The 25,712-nt window shown below is 40.2% G+C and overlaps 2 protein-coding genes across 2 annotated transcripts in view; both read right to left on the reverse strand.

The window, feature by feature from the left end:
* Nucleotides 1-2,727: 2,727 nt before the first annotated feature.
* The window catches only part of espn (espin), a gene marked incomplete at both ends in the record, with an annotated part of 39,802 nt that continues 16,817 nt past the window's right edge, over nt 2,728-25,712 (reverse strand). The window contains 7 exons of the mRNA XM_083975831.1: nt 2,728-2,872; nt 6,728-6,807; nt 16,644-17,021; nt 17,197-17,342; nt 20,711-20,764; nt 21,541-21,775; nt 24,681-24,839. Of these exons, the coding sequence (XP_083831957.1) occupies nt 2,728-2,872; nt 6,728-6,807; nt 16,644-17,021; nt 17,197-17,342; nt 20,711-20,764; nt 21,541-21,775; nt 24,681-24,839 (1,197 nt within the window). The remainder of the gene's footprint in view (nt 2,873-6,727; nt 6,808-16,643; nt 17,022-17,196; nt 17,343-20,710; nt 20,765-21,540; nt 21,776-24,680; nt 24,840-25,712) is intronic.
* On the reverse strand, nt 12,579-13,979 carry LOC310988872 (uncharacterized protein; the record flags this gene model as incomplete). Its single annotated transcript, XM_083975676.1, has 1 exon — nt 12,579-13,979. One exon carries the CDS (start codon nt 13,977-13,979, stop codon nt 12,579-12,581), a length of 1,401 nt encoding a protein of 466 aa, XP_083831802.1.

The raw sequence follows: 25,712 nt of genomic DNA on the forward strand, positions 1-25,712 counted from the left end.
AAGATAAACTCTTCCTTTTACTTTTCATCAAAATTCATTATCTCTAATGTTCGTTTAACTTATTTCACCTTATCTGCCTGGATGACACTAGCTCTTTGTCTCCATCTGGTGGCCGACTGTTAAACAACTGCGCGTGTAGATAATAGGCCTACATATTATGATATAGTAGGCCTTTACACACATACACACACTCATCAAATTGTTCAGTCTTTCCCAAATGTAGCTAAAGGTTTTATTTTACATTTGTAATCTGTGGTTATAAGTCTTCAAACACAGACACAGATCATGGTCTCTGGAGAAGAATCTATAATCTTTATCTAACGGAGTAGGCTACATGACACTGACTGACTGACTGTGACAGTTTTTCCTCTGTGATCAACACAGTGTATGGTCTATCACATTTTCAAAATAAAATCAATTCCACCAATTAAAAGCTCTACTTCAAAGTAAGAATACTTCATGGAAATGTGGAGTCCAAGGGGCAATATTCGTCTCTAAGTGTAGACATACATTTTAGAAATACTTTCATTACTGTACACCCCTGGTGATTCTAGGCTACATTATCTTACCTCAAAGTTCCTGACATTGCAGTCAATTTGCATAATCCTTACATCATTTCTATAATTGTTTCCAATGCACTGGCACAAACAGAGGCCTCATAAGTCTGGTGAATCATCGTCGATCATGATGGGCTTCTGGTCTCTCATTTATTAATTTATCGTTTTACAACTCCAGTGGATTTTATTGTACACGTGTTTGTCCTCGGCAACACAATAACATACTGAATTTAGGTGATTTAAGATTTATTTCTTTTTATTTTTAACAGTCTGAAAATATAATTAAACATGAATTAGCCAACGTTCTATTCAAGCAAGGCTGAGACATGTATTATAATGCAATGTGGAAACAATGAATGACAAAATTCTGGGAGGGTTACTAAATACAGAGTTATATGGAGAATATATACATACACACATATATGTATGTATTGAAAATCAAATGGCAATGACGTTTACATCATTTTCAATTTCAACATCATATGGCATCCGATAAAAGTGAATTAGAATATTTGCAAATGATTCCCAAACCAGGATCACGTCTTTAAAGACAACATGTGTACACTCAATATCCTACATCTGTAAAACTTTACATACAAGTTTAGTAAACATAGAGAATATTTTCTATCATGTGGGAATACCTATGTGTGACATTTAGAAAGAGACAGCTCTCACCATTTACATATTCAACCCCACATTGATGAACCAATGGCCAAAAACATGTGAATCCTGGGAATTCTTGAGGCTTTTTCAACCAGAGAAATCGTGACTATGAAATTATCTGTATCATATTCAACTTTCTATTTGTGTCTCATGTTATACAGTGCATTGTATAACTTTTGTTAATAATAATTATTTTGATCAGGTGTCTAATAGAACCAGACTCTTCACACTATTGGCTGCAGCTTACAAAAACACTGCCACTATCTAAGGAACGGTACCGTTTGATGTTACAGCTGTTTCTTGCAGACAGAGAGCACTGTGAAAGCAGATCTGCTCATCAAACATTCATCTTCCAGGTTAGTGGGACAAAGGCTGGAACAGTACACAGGACAAACTTTGCTATACTCCAGGGATGTCTGCTGCTCTTTGTATATTCTGTCTTTTCAGAAAAAGGCCATTTTCAAACAAAAACTAGCATGATAATAGTATTTGTTTTTTCTCTAAAAATCCAGGGCCCTGGGGATCAAATGTCCTTAATTATAGGCTACATCACAACATGGTTGATATGCATTATGCAACAACATTTCACATTCATGATCACATTAGCTTGACTTTTATGTCAAATATAAAAATTAAATTGGTACATTGCAGCTTTTTTTACCTGTGACAATTAACAAAAATTAAATTTGCACAGCTACATAATCTTTACATTATTTTAAATAAGATATTCAGTATACATTAATATTCCCAATCCAGAAGTGACGACAAGCTTATCTAAACAAACAGATTAGTTTGAGCAGTGTTAGCATTACAGTTCTGGCAGTAAAGTGAAGCAATTCAGAAAGTGCTTCTATGAGTTTCATACAAAATCTCATGACTGTCTACATAAATAATGCATTAGCTGCTTCATTGTGTAATATGCATCTGCTGAGCATGTTAAGATGACACAACTGTTCTGGAGCTACTTTTCCTTTCGTTACTGAATAGGAAGTGGGGCCAATAAAGGTAAATAATGCAATAACAGGCTTTTCCCCATACCATACAGATACTTATATTTTCTACTGTACATATAAAAGCGTCTATTGATTTGCAGGAAAGCCAAGGACAGATACCACAGACAACCTTAAATTAGTTGAGGACGGGTGCATTTAAAGCAAGTGTCTTAAGCAGAAGAATCAGTGCCATGAGTTTGTGTCCAGGAGACATTCAATGGGAGGTGAGGGGCCATGGTGCTGTGTGTCACCCAGGCTGAGGCTCAGAGCCCCTGTGAACAGCAGCAACCACTGCATGGTCCCATGTTTCTGGAGGCTGAAGAGTGAGACAGGGTTTTGGGGGAAGACAAACAAGCTTTTTCCCTCTGTTCAGTGTACAGTGCAGGGTGGAGGCTCAGGGAAGGGGGAGGCGTTCAGTGAAGGCCTTGGGTTGAGTGTGTGTGTGTGTGTGTGTGTGTGTGTGTGTGTGTGGGGTGAGTGCAGCACGGCAAAGGAGGGGGAGATGGCCCAGTTCGTTATTTGCCCGTATCCCCTTTCTTCAAGATAATCTGTCGCTGCCAGGGGGCCAGCTTGGTCTCATCATAGCCCAGCGTCCGCAGTCGCTCCAGCTCTGACTTCTCCTCGTGCTCCTTGGCCTGTTTGGCCTCCGCCTCTACTTTTCTAGATGCAGCCATCAAACAAAACAATAATTAAAATTGTGCAGGAATACACACTCGGTTTAGTCACATGAAAGTAAATTAAAGCAGATATAAGCTTCACGGCCGTTTCGGCTAATGCTGCGTTCAAGGCAGGCTTTTGAAACCGTAAGTTACAGCTTCAAGTCACAACTACGACTTGGTAGCGTTCCAGGTAACCCGTAGCTCGTGTTTTTACCATCCTGTTGTCTGTGAAAGTTCCCTATAACGGCCACTCGTAACTTCCGACCCGTGAACTCGTACCAGATCGAACTGGTATGACTTCACAGGAAGGAAAAACACAAAGTACGAGTTTCTATGAACGCACCATGAGTTAGCAGCCCCCGCCCTTGTCAGGCATCAATTGGTCCTCGTGCTACGTCACCACATTCACGCGCATCCCTTGGCTGCACACACAGCCCTTCATGCCGTTCTCTCTCCTCATTGGATAACACTTGTATCCCACAAGGAAAATTTTCTCCTCGGGTTACAGCAGAGCAGAGTGACGGAGAGACTCGTGTTTAGGCTGAAATACTTCATGTAAGTGATTGCTGACGGAAAATAGGACTATTTAGGAATTATATTAACAAAAACATTCCACTGATATCTGCTTTAAGTGTGTCATTCAATGAAAGTAATGAAAGACAATCATGCAAATCTCGTTAAATGAAAATGAAATTAAATGAAATACAAAATGATAGTGACAATTTTTTTGCATGAGCCTGTCAAAGACGAATTTCTGTCACTCGTGACAGACAACGAAGTTTATCTATCTATCTATCACCTATCTAGCTAGTTAGTAGCCATTGATTGTCTAATATATTTTGTGGCATATCAGGACAAAAGTATGGAGACACCAACATCCACTCAGTGAGAAGGGTAGATTTGCTTCTACTCCTATTTTTTGAGAAAACTTTCTTTCCTTCTTTGGATATTATATTTGGATGTTCATCTTTCTGTTTGGCTATTTGTTGAACAAACAACACTATGGGTGATACAGTGTCTCTGCGTTGGTTGTTTAGCCTGTGAGAAATTAAATTAGAAAAAAATAAAACAGCAGCACTTTCAGGAACAGCTACAAGAACTTTTGGAAACATAGCTCTGCACCTCCAACAAGGGGAGCTAAAGTTTTTGGGTTGTCCTTATAGCTGTGGTGCATAACTTTGACATGTCCGTTTATACAAACCGTTATTCGATGAGATAACACAACACTGATTAATTATAACAGCGCCACAAATATATCGTGGTATTTTCCAGTATTTGTTGCTTTGAATTGGCCGGCGACATTCCCGCGCCGCGCGTAGGAACTGACGCGGTTTACGTCATGGCTTCGGGGGAGGGGCTTAAGTCTCCAGCCACAGGTAGAAATCATGGTAGAAATATGTCTGATGTTTACTGCGGCCTCCCTCCTTGAAACTGCAATGCGTGTATTTAGTGGAACAACGGTGTGACTGGTATGACTGAGAAGTATGTGAATAGAAAGTGTGTGAATGCGCCACAGTATATGACCGACAGACTAACAGGCTACATCATGCTAATCCGCACAAGCTAGCAGCGCCTACGATCATGCTAGCAGATGTTTGCGTCATCGTCAACAAATCGCATTACCGGTATAACTTATCAGACTGTGGCTGAACCAGAGCACCAGGATTCATCTGAAGGAGCTACTGCTACATCAAGCCCAGGGTAAGATAAGGGGAGCTGCGCTGGTTATGTCAAGAATCGTGGTGCCAATTTACCCCTCCGCTGCATTTGAGCGGGAATGGGCTCCTCTATGCACAGCTCCACCAAAGATATTACTCCCAATGCTGTTTCCTGTCTTACATTATTGGACAAACTGATTAATCCAGGTGTGTCTGACCATTGTGACTACAGACACACCTGGATTAATCAGTTTGTGTGCATAGAGCCCATATCCGCCCCTCAGCCACAGCCAAATTCAACACCGGCAGGCGATTGCATGCTGAATGTGTGCGGGCTCCAGACTGCCCCTAAAATCTGAGACAGTAGTAAATGTTTAATTTTTTTTAACACTGGTGAAACAGAAATGGCGATGGCGAATCTGTCATTACAGGTGGCAGACCAATGTGTGTTTGGATCATGGATGAAAAGGAAATGTGGATATTTGGTGTGCAGGGCGATTTTCTTGCACTCCTGAAGTTTTAAGTTGGGGTCCACTGTGCTCCTAGTAAAAAAAAAAGTGTGTGTGTGTGTGAGTGTGAGTGTGTGAGAGTGTGAGAGACCACAGCCTATACTTTTAATTTTCTGTCAGTAGACATTACAGACCTACATGGGACCAGGTCTTTAGGGTTCAAAGTGTTAGGTCAGTGAGTGCGGGGTGGTCTGACAGACTCAGGGCCTGAGGATTGCAAACGCCTGTTAGCTTAAAGGTGTACAGAAATGGCCGTTTGTCCTGTTTGTCGCGCCGAGTTGTCACGAGCTGCAACACGAGTTTACCCGAGTGAGGAAAACGAATTTGATTGGTCGTTATCGAGCGGGCGGGATATTCAAAGCTTGGGGCGAGCCCGAGCTCCGTGTGTGTGTGCGTGTCTCAGACGTTGAATGACGGATTACGGATCCAATATCAGTGGCTGGTGAATCGTGTACAGGCTGACGTATAATCCGTGCGCCTGCATTATCCAATGCGAAAAATAAAATACACACTTTCATCCCGGATTTACTCAAAAATAGAATTTTGCACAAAGTTTGGCCTACAACGTCTGAAAGATGAGTTATCACATTAATTTTATCACCCAAAGTGGGCTCAAATTCAATTTTCTTTTCTGTACACCTTTAATTTTGACAGCAAAAATATATGACTAGTGGTGAAATATATCTATGTTTTATTTCTTTGTCAATACTTATGCACCTAATATTTATACCACTACACCCACTGCCTGAGAGCATTCTCTCTGCTTTTTATGTTTCCTTTTAGTTTTTTGGCTAATATCTAATTTGTGGATGCCACTGTCCTGTTGTTTCCCTGTCTCAGATTTGATCAGTTGTCATCATCTTAAAATATCTGCATGAGACACTGTGACCACCTTTGACCACTAGATGGGATCCTTGATCCCATTGTGAAATTCTGGAGACTTGTCACTGTATCATTTAACACCTTTTACAAGAAGCTTCACATAGATAATAGATGAAAGATAATTGATAATGTGTCCTTACCTTTTTTGTTCCCTGTCACATCAGGATAACATAAGCACAAGAGGGAAAGGTGTAAATATCTTAAACAGCAACAACAGGTATTTCACAACATAAAACAATGTAGAAAAACTAAAACAGAAATACAACAATGAAGAACGATTGGCAAACAGATCCACAAAGCATTAGATACAACACTGTCGGAGATGCAGACCTGCAGCACAGAATGCCATCGTCCACTCATTCAGAAAAATGTTGAAAACTGATATATTCCACAGTCTGTCGACCTGTCATGTCACTGTGTACCAATTTGCCTCAGAAATGCATGTAAACCAAACCACACATTCAGTCAGTGACATTACATCCAAAATCATAGGAGGTGTAGAAGACATGCTGTAATTTTTCTTTTTAATACTACTAATACAATTGATCAGTGTTGTGCAGAATGACCTCTTGCAGTGCAAAGTCATAGTGTCAAAATGGATGAAGGCAGAAACTGAGATCTTGTAAAATTGAAAAACACCTTGTTCATCAACATACATACTTTCAAGATGTCATTGGCTTCCATCAAAAGAGAGACACACTAACCTGTACAAACACAATGAGCACATTCTTCCCCTCCTGGCACATTATGATACATTTAGTACATGATGACTAATGAGATGAAAATTAACACAGCTTCGTTACTCACTTCTCTTCATCCATTTTCTTCTTCATCATGTCTCTCCTCCAGGCTGGCATAGATGCCAGGCGTGCAGCCTCCTCCTCCACCTGTAGATGAACAAATGGGAGAGATAGATAGGGGCCCATACCAACTGGTAAAGGATTGTAGTAACAACGGAAGAAGCCCCACTATCCTGTTTGAATGACCTCATCCCCAAGTGAAGAGATCAGCCTCCGACAAATCTGAAGGATGGTAAGTCATAGAAATACAAACTAAGGTTCTTTTCATCATTTAAGGCACTGACCAAATGAGAAATATTGGTCTGGTGTTTTATTATTATTATTGTTATTATTGATAATAATACATTTATTATTAATGTATAATTATTATTTATAATAAAAAATATTATATAATTATCAAAAAATAAATATAATATAAAATAAAATATAAATAACTTGGTTGTGGCTTTGAAACCACAAATCAAAGGTGCAACAGAGGTATTTCATGCCTGCAGTGTAAAATGACACTCCTGGTAATGATTTAGGGGCAGGTAAGCACCTGCATAGAGAGAAAACTGAAATGCTCAATTAGTTCAATCAACATAGACATTCTCCACGGGTCAAACTTTAGACAAATAGCTTTTATGGAACACTTAGACGACTAAACACTGAGTATGTCAGACTATTTTAACTGCTGTATGTACTGAAGAAAGCAAACAGAAATCATAATAGGTGTCTTTGAATTAAAATGGTCTTTTAAATGGACAAGACATTGTTTACAGGACGTCGCTTCACGCAGTGCACACATACAGTAACTTGATCCTCTCTTTCAGGCTGTAATTGGAGGTGAAGCAACCATAGGACAGCCATCTTGGATATCCCATCTTCACAAGATACATTACCCTGTTGCATCCCTGTTACTAAAGCATTTCACTTGCCCTGGCAAACATGAATCCAGGTAAGATTATCCACACAGTGAATTTTTCATGATTCCCCAGGGAATTACACAGCAAGAAAAAAAATTAGAGAAACAAATTTGCTGATAGATTAGCTAAAACTATAATTTCAGTGATATGGAACTAGTCAAGAGTCATGTGTGAGCTGTCTCAAAATGGGTGGTATAGGCCAATATCATGGCACATGTTGCACTGATTCTCAGAGATGATAGACTCACTATATTTACTTGATATTTTTGGAAAAAAGCTTGTTTTATATATAGTCTACTCAGGGTACGAAATTAAGAAAATATTTTGGGGGCAATTTTGGCCCCCCACAGTCCAAAAAGTGGGGGCATTTTCAAAATATTTGGGGGCCATTTCATATATATATACACAAAAACATAAACTAAGCTATATAAACACCTATCATAGTCTATATAAACGTTATAAATAATGGGTTATATAAAGTTATGGTTGGTCAATATTAGATATTAGATATTACCAGTAATATGAGAATATCACTGGTAGGTAGGGCTGGGCGATGTGGGGGGGCTGTTGTGAACTCAACAGTCGTTCTGGGGTGAGCAGCCAGGGCCGTTGTATAGGGGAGAAAGGTGATGATAATTCTAGGGGCCCATGCAGCGCCCAGAAGGCCCACAAAAATCCCCAGTAGTCTAATCTTTGTATAACTGAATTATTCTGCATAAGACCCTGACTAATACTCATAGTAGGGGTGTGCATTGGCACTGCCCTCACGATTCAATTCGATTACGATTCAGCAGGTAACGATTCGATTCGATTCTCCGATGCATTGCGATGCATTGCAATGCATCAAAATTCTACTGCACTCAACACAGCAAATTTTTCATCAGTCATGAGATATTGAACAAGAGATTTTATTGGCTTCTATGTGTGTATTATCACTCTCCTGTATCTTTGACATAAATGTCATGAAATAAAATTGAATGGTATGTATTGGATATGGCATTTAAATCACTTCTAGGGCTGCCCCCAAAAATTAGCCTTGGTCGATTGGTCGCAGGAAAAAACAAACAAACCTTTGGAGCCGTGTCTCAAAATCAATATGAAAGACTATGGGGCTTTTATTTTGAAGGGCCAGATACAGGAAGTCGTGACACTTGTTGTTTTTTTTACACGGCACGGCAGAGGCCTGTACTGCGAAGGAGGCTCAACATACCTAGGCTTTGTGCTCAAGATGCAGCTCAACAAACCCTCAAGTCCGCAATCAGAGCTAAACGGTACTGTGACGGCTTTGTGCTCTGCGCGCGTTCACATAAAAGGGGGCGTTTGACGTCATATTATTCTACTTCCGCACGAAATGGATCCACAACGGGCTGATTTCAGCCAAGACGAGTGCAATTGTTTTAATGGAGAGAGTATGAGCGATATTAAAAAAAAGCACGATCAGCCTGAAGCAACAGTGTTGCTGCAAATATGACAAGAGAGGAGGCTGCTTTAAATTTTTCTGACAGCTCTTGCGCTACTTTTAAATATGAAGCTTTATCCATATAAACTAGAGCAACATCAACTGTCATTTTAAATTGTGTTTTATATTGTTATATATTTCACTGATCGCAATTATAACGCGAGTGTGTGTTTTATTGGAAGCGAGGCTGGATAGGTTACAGTGAGGGTTTTTTTAGGTGCTGTAGCAAGCAAATCTCATAAACAAAGACCTTTTTTAATGTGAAAACAGCGGAGACTTATTCAAGATTTGCGTTTGGGCAACACTGAAATATAACAGGCGACACATCGGAATTAATTTATTCACGGCCACATCAAGTGAAATTATTAACTTTACCAAGTAACCATTAGTTTAACAGCACAGAGTAGTAGACTGTCTACTACTCTGTGCTGTTAAACTAATGGTTACTTGCTTGATGCTACAAACCATTTGTATTAAAAAACAAGCTTCATGCACCCACGGTAATAATCAACCAGTGATGTTGTCAACCACTAGACTTAGAAATGTCACGGCTGTGCCTCAGAGTCAAAAGTCTCAGTTCACACAACTGCTGCATTAGTGAATGGACTTCACACAAGAATCAGACCTGTGACTTTCTTGTGATGTCAAGTTTACAGGTTGGGGCACCACACAGTTTTTATTTCTGAAACCCACAGCTACTATCAACTTAAAATTGAACCATGTTTCCAGTCAAATACCTGACAACTACAAAGTACTGAAAAAAAAGTTGTGCTGATAAAAATAACAGGCAAAGAGTTGCTGGACCAACACAGCTGGAATGAATGGGGGGGAAAAAATTACGGGCCTTTGATTGTTGAAGTTTTGCTTAAAGGTATTGGCTTTTGCTTTTGGTACGTGTCATCTATTCTAAATGTCCCTTGAATGATCATTTTAATACCCTTATCAACATGGAAAAGTGGATAGCCTTGCTTTGTGCAAATGTTTTTTAATGAAAACAACAATGTGTAGTGTTATGTTTCACACTAACATTCCCACTTTGAGCAGTCATCACAAAATCTATCAATAGTGTGTGTGTGTGTTCATCTCTCTCGCTCTCTGTTTAGATAAATAAACACAAATAAACTACAAACGCACACACATTGGCCTCTCGTATTCGCCAATCGCGGTGTTTTATTTTGAATATTGACCGAATTCTCTCGTGTTTCTTTGTTTGACATCCTGCCAGGATGGAAATTATTGAACTATAAACTGTAGCGCACTGCCATTTTTTCTTTTTTGCATAGGTAACTGTATAAAGCAACACCTGTAACTCTGGACGCATCCTGTTGCCTTGAGCAGAGAACTGCAAAGTATAAATTTCATTTCATTTGCTCTTCTTTACTTTGACTTAGCATGTTGACTGCACGTTACTGTGTTATTAACCTCACACTTTTAACTGGGCTGTTTCATTTAAGTATGTCACAAATACTGTACATGAATACAAATCTATATATGTGTCTTTAAGTTTACCAGCTGACTGCCCTCCTCTTTGAGCTGCGAGTTGATCGAGACTCACTGTAACCTCCTTATGGCTCCTGTAAGCCACAGATAGCATGACAGCAGGTGGTGCTAAGAGGGTTATTTCAAGGTAATCTTGATGTTACAGAGAATGCACTATTAGTACAGTCAGTGTGGTTCTTCACAGTGAAGGATGACACATTCAACAGGTCAGTGACAGACAGTGGGCCTTTTCATTGGTACAAATATAAGAGTGATTATTTGAATTCTCATTGAGAATATATATCAATTAGAATGTATACCAAATATGTCAATTAAGATGTATCTATAGATTATTCTCTAACAGAGAATTGTGTAGTGAAGTACTGAAATGTTTTTATAATCACAAAAATGTCCACAAATTTTATTTTTAACAGCAACATAAAAATCAATTAATAAAGGAAATGCAAGTCTCCCAAAAGCATTCAATAATTATAAATAGTTACAAAACAATGGGGCATACCTCCATGAAAAAACTACAAACTCTTAATTTAGATTATAACATCAACACCTCCACACTTGCTGTCATAATTTTGCAGTTTTGCAAGTTCTGTATTACCAAAGATGAAAGTAACAGAATGCCTTGCACTTACCGTACTGCTAGTCTTTCTAATGTATACTGAAAGGCACACGTTGTCAAAACAAAATCAAAGACCACTGTTACCCACTAAGTAACCTTCACCTCTGGTAAAACACTCTGATACAAGTAAAAGTTTTTCAGTCACATTTTTGCTCGAGTTTAGGTACTGCAGTACTTGACTGAAAAAATACCTAAGTATTCAATCTTTTTTTCTGTCAGCAGCACATTGTTGTATAGTTCCACATTTAGAAAATCTAATGACTCTGAAGTGACTGAAGCACTGACTCACTTAAGAACATACAAAAAGCTTGTAGAATATGATACAAAGCTGATAGAAATGACCATAAAAACACAATTTAATTAACAAAATAATAGCCAGTACAAGCTGTTTATCTGATTTGATACCTCAACATGCTTTCCAAAGCTGGTCAATAAATTAATATGTATTGTATTAGTTAATAAGTATTGATTAATTTTGATCATGTTTAACACAGCAAGCAAAGGGAAATTTAATTTAAAAACTTTAAACATTGACTTGAAGCATCCCCTGCCTCATTTAAACCTAGTAACCAACACTGGGCACTGGCAATTTCAAACTGAGCTGTTCAGACATGCATTAGCACAGCACGACTGGCAGTGGCGGTGGTAATGACTGTGATGATAATCAACACAGTGTATGCTCTGCTAAAATAAATACATGAAAATTAATTCCTCACTTTAGAAATGTAGTCATAGAATAAAATAAAAATACAAAAACAAAACGAAAAGTAAATTACAGATAATCCAAAGAGTACAAAGTAGAGTACAAGTCAATGCACTTTGTTACTGTCCACACCTGCTTAAACTCTTAAAAACCATCTGAGTACCTAGTTGCATTGCATTCTATCAAATGTTTGATCAGGTATTGATTTCACCTGTAAAGTGACTCCCTCGCCTTGAATTACTCAACAGAAACCAAGTGTGCAGAGTTTAACCATCTGTGTCCTTCATTACAAAGACAAAAACACAATACACTACAACTTTTATGGCAAATCTTTTTCTTTAAAAGCTTGTTTTCCCAGAAGCAGTGTACAATGGCAATCAATCAAACTAGCTCCAAAAAACTCATGGTTCAACACAATTCAACATGAAATGCTTGCAGCAAATGTGTGTCTCTTTGACATCACATGCTTTCTTTTCGTCCACTTACGCAAATGATAAAGTCAGCACAGCTAAGTGGATGCTCTATGCTTTGCTGCAGTTAAGTCCCTTATGTGACCTAAACACTTACACACCAGATTAGTTTCCCCCTTTCTTCACGGTGCAGCTCAGTTTCCCTGATCCTGCCCTTTCATCTTTAGTGGTCCAGGTGAACTGGGATTTTAGTGGGGTACTGCTGTTAAATATCAAAAAGCTCAGCTTCCTTTTCTTTCCAAAAAGCAAAGCTCCGGTCAATGTATCTGATAATTTCTTCATTGCTAAACTCTTTCAGCTCATAGATCAGGCTGATCGAGTCTTCATTAGGTTCATCTCTTGGTGGAGGTTTATCAACATGAGGTTCTTCAATGACTTTAACAGTAACAGGTGGAATATCTTTCACTGGATCTAGTCCTGAGCTTTTTGTTGTGGCTTGTAAAGTCTCAGCTTTTGCTGTTGCATCAGTGTGTTGTACAGTTTCAGTTGCCAAGCTCTGTATTTGGTCCTGCTCCGAGCTTTTCCCATTAGAAACCACAGCCTCATTTGATGAGGTCTGCTCATTGGTTTGTACATGGCCCTGAGCATTGTCCTCCAATGAGTTCTTCAGGGTTGTCTTATCTGGACACTGGCCATTATCCAATCTACCATCCTGGGTTGCAGGAGATGATGAAGATGATGATGAAACGTGTGATTGTGAGGTTGGGGGGTAAGGTTGTGGTGGTGATGCAGGTGGAGGAGAAAGTGCATTTGGAGGTGGGGGTGCAGGATGGGTGGGTGGAGGAGGAGGTGGTGGATGTGAAGGTGGGGGAGGGAGTGATTCCTGCATTGGGTTGATGGACATGTCAGGTGACATGGAATGTAGGGAGGCCGTCATTACACCGCCACCCTCACGAGAGTCCCCAAAACACCTCAGCTTTATCTCTTCAAAACCATCTGCCCAGTCTCGCTTCCCCCTCTCAATCTCCTCCATAACTTCTCTGTGAAACTGCCTTATGTGCTCCCATTTATGGCTACCAAGGCGGTCAAACATCTCATAGCACAAAAGGTGGCGGAACTTGCGCTCATTGCGAGACATGCTCATTTCTAGCAACTGGAAGTATCCAAGCATAAAAAGATCAAGAGTTAGGCTGTCATAGCTCACAGGGGACCCATTGATGTGCGGCAAGAAGTGCTCTGGCCAGTAGATCATCTGGGTTCGACTCAACCTGCGGATCTGACGTGTGGGTACTTGACTCATGATTGTCCTCCAGTGGCCAATCAGATTTCCTACTACCTGCTTTGACTTCATGAAAAGGAGAAGTTTGTCATCTTCATTCTGTATCTCCTCACCAATCTGTGCACTAAATTGGTTGTAGTCCTCCCAGCCAACATGTAAATGATTTCCTCTCCTGCCTGAATATTTAGTCCGATAGGATTCAGAGATAGTGTACTTCCGCCAGTGTTCAAGGAACAGGAAAACGATTCTCTCTTTCCTCATTTCAATGCACTCCTGGACATAGCTAAGATCTGTCTGCACCTCCAAGCTCCTTGTAAGTTGATCACTATTTAAAACGGGGTCAGCAGAGAGGACCTGGTTGAACTGTTCAATGTTAGTTGGAGCCATTATCTCTGGAGATGCAAACGTCACAGGAGCACGAGATGCAACAATAACTTGTTCCTCAACAAGTGGTAAGACTGATTCTTCTACTGAAGGTAAACCTCCATTGGTATTGGACTGTGGGACTGTAGCAGAGGAGCAGAAAGTGTCCTCCTGAATTGTCTCTGGATGGTAACTAGACCCACTTACCACAGGGAGTGACCTCTTACGTTTGTATACCCTGTTTATTTTGTTGTCTGCAGATTGTGGGTGACTCTGAATTTCATAATTGGCCTTGAGGTTCTTCACTGAAACTCCACACTGCTTTATTTCCTTCTCGACATCCTCTCTTGTTGAGAAGGACTGAGACCTTCCAATAAAGCCACTGCCTGCTGATGTTTCAGGCTGAACTGTACTCAAAGTCCTTGCATCTTCCTGAGAATATCCAGGACATATAAGATCCAAGATATCTATCTCTTTCCCCCCAAGGGTTGCAAGAAGAATAGCCATACTCTTGAGTAGGGTAGAAATCTTGCTGCACCAGGCTGGAAGATCTTCAGCTTGGCCATGTACCTGCTTGGGATTAACTGAGAAATGGCCTTGACCGAGGGCAGCAGAAACTGGAAGGAGTTGGTGAAGTTGATGCTCTAGTTCTTCCAGCTCCTTCTCGACTTCTGACACCTTGTGCATGACCTGCAGGTTCTCAATTTGCTTCTCAATACGGTTTAGATCTTCTTCTGTCATTAGTTCCCCAAATGGGCCCAAAATGGCATTGTGGACATGGGAGTAGTGCCATTCCTGAGGCTGGTAGTGCCCACTTGCCGCAAACTAAAATAGAGGTCAGAGGAGACCAGAGGACAAGAAAAAGGGGAAGGAGGGAGGGATTCCTTCAGCTTGAACTTCCTGGTGTGAATACACGTTTCAGTGCAAATCCATCTCGACACACACGTTTTACATGGATTTAGTGGTGCAATGGCACTGCCTCATCAAAAGCACAAAACTTCATCCTTTACTTTTGAGTCAAAGAAAGGGAAAGCTGTGCTTTTCTTAAATTAATTGGCAAATATCAATTCAACCAATATTGATAAAAGTTTGATGTGTGTGTGATAAGCTTTTAGGCCTTTGACACTGACCAGCACTTTTACATCTGCATTTCTATATTAATTGAATTCCTTTACAGGTTGTCTTTCTAATTTCTTTTTAGAGTTTTTGAATTTATTCTGTTAGTTCGTGTATAGTGACTACACAAATACTGAGAATTCTGCTTGTACTGATATCCAGCTGTTGGATTATTAATGAATAATTTTGCTGCATTTCATGTGTGGTGTAATGTTGCAGTGTTACATCACTGTTGGGTACTGGCACCAGACACACTTCAGCCCACACCCAACAGTGAAGAGAAACCACAGTGGGAGTGGTCAAGGGTGCAACAGAGTTGAAACTGTCAACCCTGAGTGGTCAGTGCTGCAAAGGTTTCCTGAGTAAGGAACTGCATGTGGTGTTACTCTTTAAGAGGTCATGATCTCCTTGCCAAAAAAGGAAAACTTTTTTTTTCACTTTATGTACATTTTACATGCAACATTTAAAACTTTCACTGAAGTGTTCTGCAGTTGTTGTTAGTATTCTAATTATTGCTATTTTTATTATTATTGGATGACCTGTAGTGTGAATGGGCCTGGCATCACACCACTGAATCAGCATGTAACAACTTGAAGCTGCAAAACTCCATCAAATGCCAGCTCACACTGTGAATAGTCAAGTGTGTTAATGCTGTGATGGGCAGTGTAGCCAAGTATTCAATTCACTGCAGTCCAAAACGTCTGTGGCTAATAACAAAGACTCTCAATATGGGGAAAGAACATGCATAAAGATGCACAAAAAACAGTCTTGATTAAGGGTTACCTAGGTCCATTGCTGCTCATGCAAGTACTAATACATTTGTTTTCAATTATATTATTCACAGGGAGAAATATATTAATAAAATTTCATCGTCAGTCTAACACTTTTAGGCCAAACTGTCAGTTAGACTAATGATGCCACTGTAACATCATACTACAGTCACAATAGAACACTGGAAAGAAATTCCTATCTACTGGATCATTTAGTATAAGATTTCAATCCTTGATTGCAAATCAAACACAAGTCCTGCATGAATTACTCAGAACTAACAAGTGTTCAGATTGCTGCTGTATGAATTACTAATTTATACCATGTCTACATGCATGTAATAGTATCACACACTGTAGTTACAACTCATCAAGACGTAGATGCCAGAGAATGACATTCACAAGTAAAGTTTAGAGGTAACTTTGCCTGGGTCATTTGTTCTGAGGATGAGCCCCTAACCCCGTAACTTGACTGCACAAAATCCTTATCCTTATATGTCAAATAAACCTGTGAACTTGTAGTTTTGACTCCACTCAACTAACAAGCCAAAATTTGTGAGCAAAATCTATGCCATGCATGAATACTGAAAACACATTCATACAACCTCTTTGTCAAAATCACAAAAATCCACACTCAAGCAAGCACCAGCTATCCCCTTTGTGGTGTTCAATTACTGGAAAATTAAGCCATATATTATATTATCAAGTTTAAAGAACTTTTTAAATGCTCAAAACCACCAATGGGGATAGCTAAGACAAGACAAAACCTCTGGACCTTTGTACAGCCTTGTAAAATGATGCCTACCTTACGCTTGTGCTCCTCCTCCTCTTGTATCTTGACCTGAAGCTTTCGCACCATCACCTGCCTCTTCCATTCAGGTATTGCTTTTCCCTGTTCATCGTGAGTGGGCACTAGCGCCTCCACATCTGTGAGGCTAGTCTTCCTTCCAGACTCTGCTCCCGCTGTGCCACCTCCACCGTTCCCATTGATGACCAAGTTAGAGGGCATTTGCTCGTAGCTTGCAGAGGTCGACATGGTCCTGGCGGGTCCAGAGCCGGTGGGACTGGGGCTGGGACTTGGTGTGGCGGGTGGTGAGGTGACAGAGGTATTGGATGTTGGAGGGGATGGTGGTTTGGCTGGTGGGCTAGATGCGCGGGTCTCTGGTGGTGATGTAGTATTTCCCTGTAGAGGATAGGATATAGGAGAACATGGAAATTAAATTTCACATGCAGAGGCTTCTCTGAGATTGTAAACTACTTTTCCAAGAGATCCTTGTTGCAATCTTTGTTTTATATCTTGCTGATTAATTTACAATTTTCTATTAATGCATCATCAGTATAGGTGACCAAAGACCTACATTGTTGCCTGTGGGTCCAGTGCTGGAGTACACGGTTGTGTAGCCTTTAGTGTGAGGTGTGGGCTTGAGGCTCTTTCCTGCTTTGATCTCTGCAAGCAGCTCGGAGTTGTCACCAGTGGGGGACATCATGTTGAAAGATTTTGTGCCTGCAGACAAAGGGACAGAGCAGAAAAGTGAAACCGGGTAGAAGGACGACGGGATAGAGGGAACGAGAAACAGAGAGAGTGAGAGAGATACACTGGAGAAGAGGGGGTGAGAGAGGGGTTGGATGGCATTTCAGTGTTGAATATTTTATTCGATCAGGCAGGTAACAATGCTGACCTGAACAATTTGGACAGTGATGGGAGTCACTACGGTGTCCTCAGCCACTGCCTCTCATAGATGGATAGATTCCTCTAACTCTTGTTTACCTTTTCTCTACTTAATGGCTTTTGACAGTTTATGGATTAATCAAAATGGGGAGGAGCAATTATTTCACTATAGCGAACCCAGAGAAAGAAGTGTCAGCCCATGTTAACATACTGAGCTGAACTTTCATCTTTAAAAAAAAGAAAGAAAAAAAAGTGGGTCGATGGTAAAATGTATACATTCATCTTTGGAGCCTAATCTTCTTATAGTGAACCATGCAGCAAATTCAGGCAGATTATAACCATGACCTCTACTGGTAATACCACTACAAGGGAACTTTATTTTCACAGGACAGACATCACTGAAAAGCTAAAGCCATCAAAGCACTGCTTACATGTGAGGCCACATTTTTAAATACTAATTTCAAGATAGTGATACAAGATGAAATGTAGTATATTCAAACAGCAAAATCCAGACTTGATTTAGCAAGCAAACTTTCAAACAGCATTATGTAACGTACAAATATTGATACATTTAAATTTCACATATTGTGGCCTAAACACATAAAGAGCTGCTATCTCACCTGTTGCAGTAAAAGTAAACCTCCAATGAAATACGTTTCCTCAGTCCCTCATTGGTCACTCATTTTCTACTTGGGCAACGGAGAAAGTGTCCTCTTGTAAAAAGGTTCCCTGATGAGGCCACCACAGTGCGGTCTAGCTGGACACAGAGCTCCGCTAGCCTGCCACCCCTCCTCACTCTCACTTGCTCTCTCTTTCTCTGTGTCTCTCTCTCAGGGAGGAGATAGCAGCTTTCTATTAAAAACCCATCATCACAGTTGGGGTAAATCTAAAGGAATCACCAGTAACTGGAAGTGACAGCGAGCCATTGGCAAGCTGGCTAGGAATTAACACACATGTACACACGCACACTGTGGTCAGGCGACACACACACACACACACACACACACACATACCCACCCCCACAGACACACACACAGCCTCCAGTCCCTAGCTCATTAGTCCAGTGTCCCGGACCAATCCTCTCCACAACAAACCTGGTTCACTCATACACGCATTCATACAGTCTCACCTCACATTTACTGGATTACAAAGAGATAGAGAGAAAGAAAGACTAATGATCTCCATCCGTATAGAAGCCTTAGACAATACGCACTTTTCCTCACACTCAAAACTGTTGTCAAAGAATTGTTTGTGGATTAAATTAATATTTCTTCTTAGCAAAAATATAATTCTTAGAGCAATATTCTGAAAATGCAACTAGATCAGTCACAAAAAATAAAATAATTTTGGCAATATAAATAGCCTACCTTCACCCATAGCCTTAACAAGCATTTGCACTCCTCAACAGTAGATTATCCAAAGTCAGATGTGTTATATGCAGCTAAATTACACTGGACTGAAGTTGGTGCAATGTTTGAATACACCTACCTATTTGTGTGTAATAGAGGTTATGTATGCGTGTGAGTTTAATTCTGTTTAGGCTAGGGGTGTGGAGTTGGCCAGAGTATGTGAAAAAGGAGGGCGGGGCAGTGACAGGTCATTTGACAAATAGCCTCTTACGATGGAAATCTCACAGCAAGGTTTGCTGCTGCGGGTTAGAAAAGTGAAGAACAATCAAGCTGCATTGTCTCCTCAGTTCTGTGCTGTTACAAAGTGCACCAACTAGAGGTGTGTCCTGTGTTATAAAAGTAGGATCCTCTCTATCCTGTCGGTGTAAAACAACAGGGAACTTCCATCCATTGAGCTTTTAGATGTTTTGGTGGCTTTTCATTTTATGACCACCTAACTGCCTCTTTAACCACACAGTTAATGCCATCTGACAAATGATATCATTAGTGAGCACACATTGCTCATTAGCACCTAAGTTAAAGATGACTGTACAATATAAAAAGTACAATCTCCTTCCCTCTGATCAATAGGAAACAATAGAGAACTTCAAACCGTCTACAGTGCTGCAGGAGCATCCTCACTCAGACACCTGTTTTATTGCTTTTATGTCAATGGCTGTCTGAGCCGTAAACTCATCTTGAGCTCTCAGATGTGTGATTTTATGACCTAACTGCCTGCTTGTTGCCTGATTAACGTTTTAGCACAAATCATGCCATTAATGAACAAACACTTCTCCTAAGTGTTTTATTGCCATCCTGCCATTAGGCAGCAGGTGGAACATAAACAGGTCAGACAATTGGATGTTTAGTGAAAAAGGTGTGCAAATAAAATGCATAGATTTTAAAGTGCCTATAAACGAAATTAAACGAAACATTTCATAATTTAACAGCTTAATTGATGTCACTGTTTAGGACCCAGAACTGAGGCATCTTGGACATGTGTCTGCACCCGCTGTGGCTGTTTTACTAGTTTATAATTTAATGTTAAAGGGAAAATGCTACTGCTTTTTTCTTCTTTTTTTGTCGTTTAAACTTTTATTGGCACAGTGAGTCAAAGATGATAATATGACACAGTCAAATTAATCATAGTTACCAATACCCTTTTCAGTTTGTATAAAGTAAAAGTGAGAGGGGAAAAAGAGTATAAAAAACCCAGCGAAACATAAGATAACATAAAACAAATGCATACAAAAAACAAGGAATTATATGGTAAGTAATCGTATACAATAAATATACATGAATTTAATGGGGAAGAAAGAGGAGAGATATCTCTGTACACCACCACCTTTTTTTATTTCCTCTCTCTCTCTCTTCTCCTCTTTCTTCCCCAATGCTACTGCTTTTTAATAGCACATTCATAAACATGCTGCAATTAAACTGATTTACAGTTTTGAGGAATCTTATTTTGAAATACATGTGATTTGTTTCATTCTTGGACACTGATTATTTAGAACACCAATTTGTTTCTTTGATAAGCTGGATACACAGGTTGGATTTTTTTTTAGACATGATAGTGAAAAAGGAGGGAAAGTCTGTGGGAGGGAGAGAGAAAGATGAAGGATGAAAACCAGAAAAGGGTCAGATTCAAAGCCATGGCTCTGTGCAGTTAGGACTAAGCCTACATGGTACACACTCTACCAGGTGAGTCGCTGGGACGCCCCATGAGTTTAAAATGTTATCAGGAAAGGCCAAAGATCTATCATGGAGCCCTAATGCTATGTGTAATGAAGGGATTTAACTACTGTCTGTACTTACTCCTCATTGGTCTTAGTGCCCCTCCCTCTGCTTGAGAGGCAAAGATCTCCCCCACTTGATGGAGCAGCGGTGAGGACAGGCCAGGGCGGCACAAACAAATGAAAAACAAACAAAAAGCGAGACAGGTGGAAATGCAGCAGGTGAAAAGAAGAAGGAGAATATTTGAACAGGAGTGTATACTTGAGGGATAATGAGGAGACAGTCACAAAAAAAAAGTAGAACCCCAGTACAATAGTTATTGTCAGAGTCATGTGTCGTAATGTTACTGTTATTATTATTCTATGTTCGAGCACCAATTGCATGTTCAGGCGTACTGAACCCTGGACTAAGTTTTGCTTCCAAATATGTTATTTCTTTAATAACTTTAGTCTTGTAGTTGATCCTCATGCATTTTCAAGCTTACTCGGAACCTCAGACATGTTTTAAAAACTCCCAATATTACATAGTTACTGGGGCAGCATGTACACTGGCAGACAGCAGTACCCAGGGCAACGAGCACTTAAGGAAATGGCTGAACACTAAACCAGTTCTCAGGGTAATCGTAGCCCAGCGTCATTAATTTATAATCTGCTATTTAGGATGCTGGGGTCAGACTCAACTCATCTGCTGAGGGATTACATTCTGCACATCATGCAACGGACTCTGCTTTCTAGGAATAATTTTACAGTGGTGTGTGAGCAAACAATCCTTCAGAAAACATGTGTATACAAGTGTATTTAGGAACTCTGAACAGATATTTGGCTCCAAAGAAAAGTATAAAATGAAGGGAAATTTTCAGAGTAAATGAAAAGCTGGAGAAAACAAGAGGAGAAATGTCAAGGAGGACTCACTTCCTGAAGAGGAGGATGGGCGTCTCTGGTTGGTGGGAGTGTAAGACATGACGTTATGCTGGGTGGTTGGTGTGTCCGGGGGCAGAGGGGGCGGGGGAGGGGGTGTTGGCATTGGGTCGCTTAGGGGAGGAGGGGGTGGAGGTGGTGGCGGCGGGGGTGGGACGGATTCCTCCGCGGTGCCATTCTCGGAGCTATGGGCGGAGTTGTCGGTAGGCTCCTCCAATAACACGGAGCCCTGGTCATAGAAGAGGGGGAGGGACATGACGGAGTTAGATTTTATTCCCGTTAACATGTGCCGACCCTGATACGATTTCAGTTTGATTCGATTCAGGGACCAGTGATTGATATGAGACGATATCAACTGCTGATTAAAAAAAATTACTTTCAATTATATCAAATCACAAAAAGCAACTGAAATATCATATGCCATTTTAATTTCTGAGCTCCACCATTTAAATGAAAAAATGTACTGTATGTTAAAAAAAAAAAAAAAAAGAAGAATAGGCCTCCTGTTCATTATAGAGACCCACATTCAGATTGGTTGAGTTTACAGTTTTAACATCGACCTTGGACCTTAATTCTATCCATATCTCATCATTACTCAGATGTGCTAGGAGAATTTCAAAATAAAGGCACATCTTACAAATTATAATATGCATCAATGTCTCATCATTTTGGGTCGATGCTCCTGACTCATTGATTATTGAATTTTTACCTTCCACTTGCCAAACTGTATATTCCTATAACATGAAAATGACAAAAACCAAAAATGTATTAACCTATCGAACATTTAACACATTTGCCTTTTCAACTTGACTAATTGTTTTATGTAACAAATAGAAAACATTTCGTAAATCAGCGGTGACAGTGGCTTTGTTCTCCCTGCCTGCACTGGCATGCCAGTTGAAACTCCTGCTGGGCTGAACAAGCAGTGAGTTCTTGCACACAGACTGCGGACAGTGACAGATGTGTGCAGCCTACGTAGAACTGCATTGCTTTTGCTTCCTGCCATCTCTAATCAAGTCATAAAACATAATACTGTGTTGCTAATAATGGAGTTAACATGACCTAATCTCTTGGGGAAAACTGAGGCTAAACAGTGGGAAGAAGCCATCTGCCACTGCAAGTGATAGTGCTTTAACCCCCCCCCCCCCCCGCATGCACGCGTCAGACACGCTCTGAAAGTGTGCCATAACTCTGCTTAATGGACCGTGACATTTAACTCGACCCACCCCTCCTTTTTTCTTCAGACGCGTGCTTGCCATTGTTGCCCTCTTTACTCTTTAAAACCCCCAAGAGAGTTGGGGTTTGAGAGGCTGGGGGTTTGGGGGATTGGGGGATTGGGGGGGGGGGCTGACATGTCCAGATGGGTCTTGACAGCACGTGCCGTTGCTTTCTCTGATTAGCCGGTCCATCTGGTAGGAAGGCTCTGAGACCAGGAGGGGCCCCACTGAGGCTTTAATTGGCTAAATGTGGATTATACTCCATATCAGATGGAACACCCCCACCCCTGATACCCATGAGAATATAATCTCCTGGGACAATGGCGAGAGTCTCACAGGGGCTCTTCATTCAGATGCCTGTGCGGGCATGTGGCAGCCAACAAGTGTTTTAACCAAACGTCTCAGAAATTTCCCCTAATGAATATTTCTTGGCAGGAACAAAAGCAAAAGTATTTTTGCTTGTAATCTAACATTTTAGATGTGTGTTGCACATTAAATATGGAGCAACCAGTGGCAGCTCAGCAAGACATCAAGGCACAATTTGAGAAGTGACAGAGTGATTCTAAGAACCTACCCAGACAAAGTTAATTAAATGCCAATATTAAGCAACAAAACCTAAAAGATTAAGTATTTAGCATATATTAAGGCTAATGTTTGAAGTGGAGGATGGCCGGTTCTCTATTTTGTAAATGTTTACAATTCAGCATCATCTCAATTATAGCAAAATCAAAATAACAAGTTGCAGTACATTTTATTTGTGAAATTTTATTGCCAAAAATAAACATAAAGAAATCTGGGTTATCGCACCATTTGTGCTGATCGATTACTTTGGAAAAATGGGTTGTAATGTAATACCTAAATGTCAAGGTTAAAGGAAGCTTTTACATCTTTACCCAAATTAGTTCAAACTGGTCTTACAGATTTGTTTGTGTCATACGTCGATTTATACAGCAGATCCTTGGCCATAAAAAAATACAACATTTAGGGTTATTCTCATCTGGTCATTGGAGACTTCCTACAACATGCTGTGTTGTCTTGGATTGTCCTGCGTTTGTCCCATTGTAAGTTTACACAACAGGGTGGAGACTGGAGAGGCAATGGAAATGAGGGGCCAGTTTGCATCAGGTGGCAAACAAAAGCTCCAGAGGACACATTATGCAACATGATGAGTGGCATAATGCACAGGCAAATGGTGCAGGCAGTTTGGTAACCTAATGCCAATATGCCGTCACCAAGCCAAACCTTATCTGCAGCACAATCAAGGGCACGCCGGTATATTAACCCTTTACAAACCATATTCCAGTATCCATTGCAATTGCACTGTCTTTGTTATAATTGATTTTAAGATGTGATAATTAAAAACCAAACGTAAAACAAACTTTAATTTTATTAGTCTCAACCCACTAACCAGATCCTAACCCTAACCCAAGTTTGTAAAGTAACCTAGTGAATGTTAGACAACAACGTTACATGTAACATCATCATAATTTTTTGCTTCTTAATAACACGATAGACATGAATTAATTGCAGTACACGTCCTCTGACAGAGACGTAAATCATGATATCTCAATATGTGTACTTCCCAATAAAACCATTCACAACTTGTGTCACTTCCCTTTCAGTGATCAGGTCAGCACTTGTTGGTGTGTTCTAAGTGACTATAAAGACATACAGACCCCACTTCACAAGTCACTGTCCAACACTGAACATCTTACAGCATTGCAAGGGAGTGATTTAATCTTGAGATGTATTTTATTACATAAAGGGAGATTTAAGATTAGGATGAGCACAAGACAGCAAAAACAAACCAGATCATGATCGTATATCCATGTGTTTAATAAACACAATTTCGGTATGTGTGTGTGATGTGCCATTGAACTACTGTTACAACAAACAGCAGAGATCTGAAGGTCTTACCTCCTCATTGGGTGCCATGCCTTTGCTCCCGCGGGGCTCGGCCGACTCACTGCCCAGGTTCTTGTAGTAGTCCCCAGTGCTGGGCTGCTTGCTGAAGCTCCTCGACCTCCTGTTCGAATCCACACGTCGCAGTGCCTCGTGGTTCTCACCAGCACTGAGCTGCGGAAGAGATGTTTTTTTATTTTTTATTTTAAGAAATATGAATAGTCAGAAAAGGCTTTGGTTTCACCTATCGGTTTTCCTTAATTTGTATATTACATGTATTGGTTAAATATCCCTGAAATAATCAACCAAATCTGATTATTTAATCAACCAGCTGTAAACTGTCACCTTCCTTGGTGTCTGTTTTGTATTGTTCTTGTATTTCATGAAAATAATGATCAGTAAATTAATCACCAGTGCAAATTATTTTTATTTCCAGAGCAGAGTAAAATTATCTACAAATTACAAGGTAGTACATTTCTTTTAACTACAGAAAACGGGATGAAAAACAGGATATCTGGAATTTTGTATAAATTATTCTTGTATCTATTCCTAAAAAGTCAAATAAAATGAAAGTGATAAATTATTATTTGATAACAATAATTGTGTATTTGAACAACACAATACATGTTGCTGTAAAAAACAACAACTCAAAACACAGAGGGAAATGGATTTATGAGGATAATCTCTGCTTGTGGAGTGAACCTGTCACTTGTAGCACAACACACAGTAAAATCTATAGGAGGTTTTGAGGCCAGATTAGCTGTCCCATGCGACCAAAGCAGCTTTATTTAAATAACAGAACAAGGCCTTATTCAGTGCAAGTGAAATATCAGCATGTTTCATGTAAGGCCCACAGGACCACAGAACATAAGAATTCACATGCAGCTTTGAGTTCAGTGTAAGAGTATCCTTTAGCCCACAGAGCAGGGTCAGAGGTCACTAGCTTGGCCTCTCTAGTTGAGCACTCTCTCTTTTAGCACTGACATCCATCTCGACCTGCAGCTGTAAAGGCAGTAGCCTATCAAACTAATGTTATGGTTATGGTTA

This window comes from Trachurus trachurus (assembly GCF_905171665.1).
Source record: "Trachurus trachurus genome assembly, chromosome: 7".
In the NCBI taxonomy this organism is placed as follows: Eukaryota; Metazoa; Chordata; class Actinopteri; order Carangiformes; family Carangidae; genus Trachurus; species Trachurus trachurus.